The sequence below is a fragment of the Xenopus tropicalis genome, chromosome 8, assembly GCF_000004195.4.
Source record: "Xenopus tropicalis strain Nigerian chromosome 8, UCB_Xtro_10.0, whole genome shotgun sequence".
Taxonomy (NCBI): domain Eukaryota; kingdom Metazoa; phylum Chordata; class Amphibia; order Anura; family Pipidae; genus Xenopus; species Xenopus tropicalis.
In genome coordinates this window covers 22,426,288-22,436,973 of record NC_030684.2, presented here as the reverse complement: position 1 = coordinate 22,436,973, position 10,686 = coordinate 22,426,288, and the positions used below count along the sequence as shown (strand labels likewise).

The 10,686-nt window shown below is 41.2% G+C and overlaps 1 protein-coding gene across 1 annotated transcript; it reads left to right on the top strand.

The window, feature by feature from the left end:
* Window positions 1-35: 35 nt before the first annotated feature.
* c9orf78 (chromosome 9 open reading frame 78) lies at window positions 36-9,057 on the top strand. Its single transcript, NM_001172299.1, has 9 exons — window positions 36-132; window positions 6,101-6,160; window positions 6,723-6,774; window positions 6,975-7,045; window positions 7,142-7,219; window positions 7,758-7,955; window positions 8,154-8,290; window positions 8,429-8,527; window positions 8,776-9,057. The coding sequence occupies exons 1-9, from the start codon at window positions 47-49 to the stop codon at window positions 8,865-8,867; spliced, it is 873 nt and encodes a 290-aa protein (NP_001165770.1). The 5' UTR covers window positions 36-46; the 3' UTR covers window positions 8,868-9,057.
* The last annotated feature ends 1,629 nt before the right edge of the window (window positions 9,058-10,686 follow it).

Here is a 10,686-nt window from a genome sequence, read left to right as displayed (position 1 = left end):
AAGTTTACATATTCCGTAGTGTCCGGGTTCAGCAGCGGGGAGAAAGATGCCTGGGGGAAGAAACTTTCGGAGGCGTAAAGCCTCGTCGTCAGATGAAGAAGCGGAGGCTGAAGAAGTAACTCAGGAGGTTAGGTAGGTTCTCGTTATATTTCTGCGACTCAACAGTGAGGATACTCGAAGTTGTATTCGTGTGAAACGTTACCTCAGGCCTTTTTTTTATTCCAAGAACGCGTTACTATGGATACCAATTAGCCATAAACACATTGTTGGGAGGGCAGACTTGGGGGTCTGCTTTTTCTATAGGTGTAACTAACTAACCCCCTTCCCCATCACTGTTCTACCTGAGCGTTAGTGGGCAGAGATAGGGGAAGTGAGCAGTGTCGGGCTGGGACCCAGGGGCCCACCAGAAAACATTAGACCCTCGGCTCACTCTCCAAATTATTTTTTTCTCAACCAACCTCTGCTAGTCTCTTTTATTTACATGCCAATATCTATTCTTCCATCTATTTCTCTTCTTTGTTTTCATTCAGCAATAGGGTATGACCGTGAAGTAGGCCAAATGGTAGGAGCAGGAGGGCTCACTGACACCTGTGCCCACCAGGAGTTTCCTGGTAGGCCAGTCCGACACTGGAAGGGAGGGGCAGGGTGTTGGTTTGTGAGGGGAGGGTGGGTAATGCCCTCTGGGGGGCCCTGCGTGGTCTGGTAAGTCAATACAGGGTACAAGAATGTGTTTACTTAACAAGCACATGTGGGCCGAGGAATGCGCGCACACACACACACACACACACACCATATGTAGATTCAGCACTCCTAAGCGTGGTCAAAAGACCCATGTGCTACCAATTAAGCATTAAAAATAAAAAATCTAGTGAATATTGGTGCACACCGGGAATCATTTAAAAAAGTAGCCTTTATTGTAGTAAAAAAAAAAAAAAATAAAAAATATATATATATATATATATATATATTTTATTATATATTATTCTCTTATTAATACCCTGTTTGTATTAATGTATTCTACTGTACAGCACTGCGTACATAAGTAGCGCTTTATAAATAAAGATATATATATATATATATATATATATACATATACATATACATATACATATACATATATATATATATATACATATACATATACATATACATATACATATATATATATATAGAAACAACAACAAGAGATCCTCTGCACTCACCCATTATCAATATATAGGACATTAAGACATTCAGTGCATTTAAGCTACTAAGAAATGCCCTTCCCTTTAAGCAAAACAGGGATTGTTTGTCCATATATTGCAATATACTTCAAGCTGGCCAACTGGGTCAAAGTCATCCCTTTTGACCAGTTCCTACACTGACTTATGCGATTCATTAAGAATTCTACTGCTTCAATATACATTTAGCCAAGGGACTAAGTTTTACCTGCAACTTTCTTGCTTTCAAGGTTAAAATCCCCATATGGTTGCCCTTTTATTGGCTCCACTGGGATCACCTGACTGCAGCTGGGAAGGGTGGGAGCTACAACAAGGAGCTGGCCACTGCTCCTGTATAAGCTATAGTAAAAAAAGGGAAAGTTGTTCTCAACCACTAAATTTTAAACCATTAAAATATATATATACACACACATACAGTCATGGCCCAAATTGTTGGCACCCCAGAAATTTTTCCATAAAATCAAGTATTTCTCACAGAAAAGTATTGCAGTAACACATGTTTTGCTTTACACATGTTTTGCTTTACACATGTTTATTTCCTTTGTGTGTATTGGAACAGAACTAAAAAAAAAGGGAGGAAAAAAGCAAATTGGACATAATGTCACACAAAACTCCAAAAATGGGCTGGACAAAATTATTGGCACCGTTGTGGATAAATAAGTTTGTTCCAAACATGTGATGCTCCTTTAGGCTAATGCCACACGAGGTGTAGGGCGGATATTTTCGGCAAGCTTAAAATCGATTGCTGAAAATTCCGCCCTACGCCTCCTACATGTGCCTGCACCCGAATGAATGAGATACGCTCTGGTGCAGGCACATGTAGCCGATATACGCATGAAAAAGCGAGACTTTGCATTATCTCGCGACATTTAAATGAAATGAAGCGCTATGGCAGGAGACCCAGGAGGACCCCACTGCTGACAGTGCCGCCATCAGAAATTACAGGGCCCCTCACAACAAAATTTTCTGGGCCCCCCTCTTCCCACGCCCCCAATGGCCCCTCACCCAGTGACCCCTCCCATCAGTTTCCAAGCAGCCTATGCAATAAAATGTCTCTTTAACAAATGGCACACACTACACAGAATATAAATGAGTTTTATATTTGTTAAATCACATTTATTACTATTATTATTAATTAATACAGTATTGTTATTAATACAGTACAGAAATGCTTTCTCCCCCCCCCCCTCTGCTGTGTTCGAAACAACCAGCCACACCTAGCGATTAATTACTGACGCCCTGGAGGCTCCGTACGCTGTAAGAGTAACTGAGTGTAGTTAACAGACCGAGAAACTATATGAGGAGCAAGTGGTTGACATACTGGGTGTGGGCTATGATACAACTTTGGTTAACAATTCTTAGATTGCCGAGCGAGAACTTATTGATATGCTAGTTGAGTATAATCACGGCCTTAATTCTGTCCCTTGAAGTGTAAGTAGGTTGTGTTACAATTGCGGGCTAAGTTAAACATACACTCTATATTAGCGGTGCATTGTGATTGCAAAATACGGGACGTAAAGTGAATATATTTCTGCAGAGATCTGTGGTGGGGATGCGGCTTCTGTGATTTGTCGTATAGAGGGCAGATGTACTTACATCGAGTTCGGGGTATACGAAATTAACTCTAATTTCACTGCTATATAATTTGCTTTATTGCCTGGTGACTGGCTCTATTGAGGTCAGACGAACTTGCATTCCTGTTGGGTATGGGATATAGTGGACACTCCTGAGTTGAACTGATAGACCAAGGGGTATGTGAAAATTAATTTTAATCCCATTGCCCTGTATTACTAAGGTATAGCCATGCTAACCTAAGGAGCACTTTAATTTTCACCATATATGTGTTAAGGATTTCTGAAAATCTGCACTTAATTACATCACTAAGCGCGTGTGCGCAAAGTATATATCTGTCAGAGTGTATGATATAAATGAAGATATGACATCAAGTGTAATTCCAATAAATGATTTTATTGATATGTAATAAAAACAAAAACTCTGAAAGCATTATTTGAAGTTTAATAAAATACTTACCTGGCCAGAGTACAAGTATACTTATTCCCGTAATTAAAATATTTTGGTCAAGTGAATGGTGGAACTGAACCGTAGTAAAATCCTCCGGGAACCATGATCCCCTGAGCAATAGAGTAGAATCTGCCAATATATCTACCACTGTGTTTGCACGCTAATCTATAGGCCATGAGCGATCAAAATACGCATTTGAACTGCTGTGAATAAGATACTTACCTGGACTGTGATGGATGGATGAATGAAATTCAATTATTGAATATATACATACAAACTAAATACCTACCAGTTTGTGATCGTTGGCGAATAGAGTATAATTGTTAAATACTATCAATAATATGATCAATACACCCTGTTAGGAATAGCAGTGCTCGATAACACTCAAGTGGGAAGGTTTAATAATAATATAAGAATAACCCTCTGTGATATTAAATCTGGGACTACAATGGTGGTCCATTTATAGCAGAAATACTTACCTGAGATTGTGGGTATATGCATGCAACAGAGTGATCCCATCAACTGCAATTGTCCATAAGTTCTTACTTTTGATTAAGCTCTAACTTTTGAATAAGAGGTTAATAGCAATACTCTCTATATATGCCTCTGAATGGGGACAATTTGTGTGGTATGTATCTTTGACTTCCCGGACTGTTACATTTTGGTTGCTGAATAGTTACAAACTACCAAATCAAAGGGAGGTGATTTGTACACTCAAGGTAACTTGCAACACAGTAACAAAGTCTAGAATCTGCTGGCTAGAGTCTAGCCTGTTATATTCCCCCAATAGGTATAGGGATAATCATTTGGTTTTAACACCTATTTTCTTTTTCTTTTCTTTTGAATTTTAAAAGTTATGTTTCAATTTAAATTAAATAAAAATAGTTTTTTAAGAGTCTAAACAGGTGTGCCTAAACTTTAGGTGTTCTTTACGACTTTCAACTTCTTTAACTAATGGCACACACTACACAGAACATAAATGAGTTTTATATTTGTTAAATCACATTTATTACTATTATTATTAATACAGTACAGGCACTTAGAGGAAATGCTTTCTCCTGATCGCCCCCCCCCCCCCCCCCCCCATTATCCACCTGCTTCCTCCGGCTCCCCCCCCAGCGTGCTCTGATTTCCACCACCACCCCCAGCATCTAAATATTTTCTCCTGACCCCCCCCCCCCATGGTCCACCTGCTTTCTCCGGCTCCCCCCCCAGCGTGCTCTAACTCCCCTTCAGTATCCACCTACTTTCTCCTGATCTCCCCCCCCCCCCCCCATTATCCACCTGCTTCCTCCGGCTCCCCCCCAGCGTGCTCTGATTTCCACACACCCCCCCAGCCCGTCCACTTGCTTCTCCTGTTCCCCTCCCCATCATCCACCTGCATCCTCCTGCTTCCCCCCCACATCCAACTGCATCCACCAACTCCCCCACCCCGCGTCCAACTGCATCCACCAACTCCCCCACCCCGCGTCCAACTGCATCCACCAACTCCCCCACCCCGCGTCCAACTGCATCCACCAATTCCCCCACCCCATCCCCGCGTCCCAACTGCATCCACCAACTCGCCCACCCCGCGTCCAACTGCATCCACCAACTCCCCCCCCCCCCCCCGCATTCAACTGCATCCACCTGATTTCCCCCCCCCCCGCGTCCACCAGCTTCATCCTGCTCTCCCCTTGCTCCGGCTTCCCTCTGCGTCCCTCAGGCCCCACTGCATTCTCCGGCTCACCCACCACTGTATCCTCACTTTTATAAGGTCGCGTCCTGTGCGTACTGGCGTCACACGTACACACAGGGCGCGACCAATCAAATTACCCGCTGACCACCAATGTACCAATGATAGAGCCCGTAATTTTTAAAGGGGGCCCGGGCTAAAAATACTGTATCACGGCCGGGCCCCCTTTAAAGCAAGAAGTGTCCGGGCCCGGGACAACAGTCCCCCCTGATGGCGGCCCTGACTGCTGATACAGAGACATAAAAAAGCAAGACTACAGTTTGCCAAAAGGTACTTGAGTAAGCCACAATCCTTCTGGGAAAACGTCTTGTGGACAGATGAGACCAAGACAGAGCTTTTTGGTAAAGCACATCATTCTACTGTTTACCTACAGTGAAATATGGTGAAGGTTCAATGATGTTTCGGGGTTGTTTTGCTGCCTCTGGCACTGGGTGCCTTGAAAGTGTGCAAGGCATCATGAAATCTGAGGATTACCAAAGGATTTTGGGTCGCACTGTTAGAGCCCAGTGTCAGAAAGCTGGGTTTGCGTCCGAGATCTTGGGTCTTCCAGAAGGACAATGACCCCAAACATACATCAAAAGCACCCAGAAATGGATGGCAACAAAGCGCTGGAGAGTTCTGAAGTGGCCAGCAATGAGTCCAGATCTAAATCCCATTGAACATCTGTGGAGAGATCTTAAAATTGCTGTTGGGAAAATGCGCCCTTCCAATAAGAGAGACCTCTAGCAGTTTGCAAAGGAAGAGTGGTCCAAAATTCCCAGTGAGAGATGTAAGAAGCTTATTGATGGTTATAGGAAGCGACTGATTTCAGTTATTTTTTCCAAAGGGTGTGCAACCAAATATAAAGTTAAGGGTGCCAATAATTTTGTCCAGCCCATTTTTGGAGTTTTGTGTGACATTATGTCCAATTTGCTTTTTTTCCTCCTTTTTTTGTTCTGTTCCAATACACACAAAGGGAATAAACCTGTGTATAGCAAAACATGTGTTACTGCAATACTTTTCTGTGAGAAATACTTGATTTTCTGGAAAAATTTCTGGGGTGCCAACAATTTGGGCCATGACTGTATATACATACATGCATACAGGGTCAGTCTGAGCACTATTAACCTGCCTGTTTTGACAGAATTAAGCTGGAGGAAGCCAAGGAAGTACAGAGTCTGAGAAAGAGGCAAAATGGTGTAAGGTAAGTGCTAACTTTGCTATGTCTAATACTGTCCTACATGATACTCTGAATTAGTCTTGCAATACAGGTACAGATATGGGATCTGTTATCCAGAAAGCCATTATTCAGAAAGCTCAGACTTACGGTAAGTGCATCTCTCATAGACTCCATTTAAATGAAATAATTCACATTTTAAAAATATACGTGATCCCAAATGAGATATCATCAATCATTATTCAAGGCAATTAATCCTATTTGATGTTTAAAGGATTTTTTTTTTTTTAAGTAAACCCAAGGTCCCGACCATTCTGGATAACAGGTTCTATACCTGTATTTGTGTTATAATCCAAAACACCTTCCCCACTAATTGATTGGCGTCAGTCAGTTGTACTATTTCAACCCTATGAAGCACAGAGTATAACTGTATAAGCTCTGAACATTATAGTAGTAAAGTATAATCCATGCCTTTATAGAAAGGTAAACTCAGGAGCCTTAATACAAGGAGCATCAGTCTGCTGCCAACCATCTGGATTCTCCCTGTTTTTTTTTTTTTTTTTTTTAATCAAATATATTTTATTTGCAGTGCTGCAGCCCTGCTGGTGGGTGAAAGATTGCCAGAAGAGGTGATAATGGCGGTAAGTTCACTTTAGAAATGAGCTGTGTTTGGGCTGAACACAGAGGCAAAGTCTGTCAATCAGTTGGCATTGCACCAGAAAAGGCAAGATCAAAATCTTACAGCTATTGCAAGTACACATTGTTGGTTTATTGGCACTTTGGCAACCACACTTAGATGTCAGCCATCTGCTTTATTTTATTGTATTCCATATTTTTATAGGATGATCCTTTCAAGATGCAAAGTGGTGGAATGGTAGACATGAAGAAGCTGAAGGACCGTGGAAAAGACAGGTGGGCATAATACACAACACACAAGGGTGAGTTAGAATTAAATCACATACTAGAGTTTTGTACCATAAAACTAGTAAACTGATTTTTTGTATTTAGACTTGGAGAAGAGGAGGACCTGAATTTAGGAACTTCTTTTTCAGCAGAAACCAACAGAAGGGATGAAGATGCTGACATGTAAGTAGAATATGTGTCTGAGAACGCAGAACCTTAAGGGGAGAAATTAATTTAATGTTTAAATTAAAGGACAAGTAAATTACACACACACACGGCAAAAATAGCAATAGAAGAGCACTGTTAGTGCTCGAAACATTGGATCACTTTCAGTAAACATGCTTTATTTCTTTAAAGTCCTTGTGTGTGCTGCACTTTGTTCTTATATATATTTATTTATTAGAGGCTTCCCTTTCAAAACCACCCACACTAGTATTTGCTTGATTGCTTGCCCTTTAAAAAATGTCTGATCTTTGAAGACACTGTTGGCAGAAAAAGGATCCCTCCCAGGTCAAAACAGAAAAAAAGCTCCACCAACAGCAACCACTCCACTGCCACAACTATATTCAGTGGCCTCGGTCATAACCAGAATGGAGGAGTTTTACAAATTCAAAAGCTAGTATTACAAATACTAGTAATATATGTACTGCTTAGTCATGGGTGGGGTTGGTGGATTGGATGTCATTACTGTTGGTCTAAACTATCCTCCTCTAACAATCAGGATGAAGTACATTGAGACAGAGCTCAAGAAACGAAAAGGCATTGTGGAAAATGAGGAGAAGAAGGTGAAGCCAAAGAGTGCAGAGGACTGTCTCTATGAGCTACCAGAGAGTATCAAAGTGTCATCTGCCAAGAAGACAGAGGAGATGTTGTCCAACCAGATGCTGAGTGGGATCCCAGAAGTAGACTTGGGAATAGAGTAAGTAGGCTGCCCAGCTGGGTGTCTGAAAGAAACATTTTGTGTATAATACTGCGAGTTCTCTATACATTTTGTTAGGTAAAAAGACTCATAAGACTAATAACACTGATGTCCAAGTTGCATGTATATTCCAACTCCAGTTTTGGGGTCACTAGTAAGATGGATGTGCTTAATGATTCCAGCAATGTTTTATTTCAGCGCAAAGATCAAAAACATTATTTCCACAGAGGAGGCAAAGGCTCGGCTACTGGCAGAGCAGCAGAACAAAAAAAAAGACAAGCACACATCCTTTGTACCCACCAACATGGCGGTCAACTATGTACAACACAATCGATGTAAGACTAGAAAATTATTTGTTTTATATATGTAATTAAAATAAGCATTTGTAAGGTTAGCTTAATGCCGAATCTGTAAATGTCCCTTTCTGTATCTGCGCTTTTCAAATCACGTTTTGTTTCTTTTTTTGCTTACAGTTTATCAAGAGGACCAGAACACGCCCATGAGGCGCCACAAGGAGGAGCCAAAACCACGCCCTCTCCGTGTGGGTGACACTGAAAAGCCAGAACCAGAAAGTAAGTATTTTATACTGTAACCAAGATTTATCAGCACATGTTAAGAGACACAGGATGAAGAGAGGTCCTTACACATAGAGCTTACAACCTAAAATTTAGTTTCAAGATGAACTGCCTCTTTAAAGATTCATGCTGTCCTTGGCAGGTGCAGCCATGTTGCATATTCTTGTCTTTGGACATGCTTGATATCCAATGCCCACGGAAGAAGAAACATTGATTAATACTAACCTCTCTTTTATTCCTTTCAGAGTCACCTCCCAACCGCAAGAGGCCATCCAATGAGAAAGCCACAGATGACTATCATTATGAAAAGTTTAAAAAGATGAACAGACGTTACTGAGTCCAAGACTGAATGGAGCATCAGCAGTGCCCCACCCCCCGCCCACTTTTTTTTTTTTTTAAATGAGGTATTTCCCTTGATTTGAGGAATATATGTAGTTTAGTATATAGTACAAGCATTCCAACTGAGTTTTATCAGACGAAAAATGTTTATTGCCAATTTATACAAAAATAAACACAAATTTAGTGTTTGTTTTTGCTTTGCATTTTATTTGGTGAATCAGAACTGCAGGTCTGTATTCCATATCATTCAGCTGTTTACGCAGCAAGGTTAGAGATTTTAGAAGACCTTCAGCCATACTTGAGGCGCAGGGCAAAATAGTGTTTAGCATATCAGCCACTTTTTCATTTCTCTAACTGGAATCATTTTTGCTTTGGTGTTGCCACTACTCAAATGTGATAGGTCAACTGCAGTAGGCCAGACCATACCAAAATTGTGATTGGCGTAGAACTTTGTAATTTTGTAGATGCTGTAAAGTAACCACTACTAGAGTCCTGCCAATTTTTAAAACCAGCAACCTGAACCCGCTACTAATGAACGAAAAGAGGCTTCCAAGCACTCCAGACCTTCCAGGTTAAAACAGCATCTTTATTAGTCCATTAAAATGTGAACGCCTGACGCGTTTCGTGCGCGTGCGCACTTACTCATAGGCTAGACACACACATTAAAGGGTGTGTGTCTAGCCTATGAGTAAGTGCGCATGCGCACGAAACGCGTCAGGCGTTCACATTTTAATGGACTAATAAAGATGCTGTTTTAACCTGGAAGGTCTGGAGTGCTTGGAAGCCTCTTTTCGTTCATTATTGGAATAACTCCCCTGGCTACGGGTTCGGGGCTTCTGGCACCCGAGCCACCTTGGGATCCGGGTGAGTGTACTTTGACTGCTATCCTGTGTATATAGACTTTGTTTGACTATCAACATTTGTGCCGGGTCCGGGGTTTTTACACCCGGGCTTCATCGTTCCACTGGGTATGATTAATACTTTTTTGATAGTATTTTGAAGGACTTAGCCACCCACATTTTATTTTATTTTGTGTGTACTAAACGTACTTCACCGCTCTGTTTTTTGTTTGATATCTGAACCCGCTACTGCCTTATCCGTGACCTGCTGACCACTTATAAATGAAGTGCTGTTACTGCAAACTGGAAGCGACATTATAAGAAGTTTTTTAAGAAAAATATAAAGGGGTAAAATATGGATAATATAAGCTAAGAAATAGATCTGAAAATACTACTCGCAACAAGCAGGATACCCACTTTTCTTCTGGGTAAACCATGGGTAACCAACCTGCTGCAGAACACTAACCACTACTACAGAAACCACTTGCCATTATGCTGTGTATAGCTCTATTAAATCTCTTATTTATACTCTGAACTTATTCTTTTTCATCCGTTTTTTTTTTTGGTGGGGGGGGGGCAGCATAGACAGGAACTTGCACACAAGGTTGATTCACTATCTGTATGTCCCATGGATGTGTGAGCATTCTGTAGAAAAGATACAGGTCTAGGTCTGCTAAGTGAGCATAGATCCATTCTGACCAATCTGACCATACATGGAAAGATCTGCTTGCTTACTCATCTTGCTGTACTGGAAGATATTTTCTGAGTCTGGTTAGTAAAGTGGGGGAACCTTTTGCTAATGATCAGATCAAATTGTGGCTGAGGTCACAGGCCAATGATCATATCCAGTGCTTAATGTGGTCCTCAGCCAATGGGATGTACTTATCGATATCTGAATGAGCTTCTTAGGTTGCCAGTGTTGTTGCACAGAAAAATCAAAAATGTGGAATTGCAAATAACCTAAAAAAAACCCAAAAC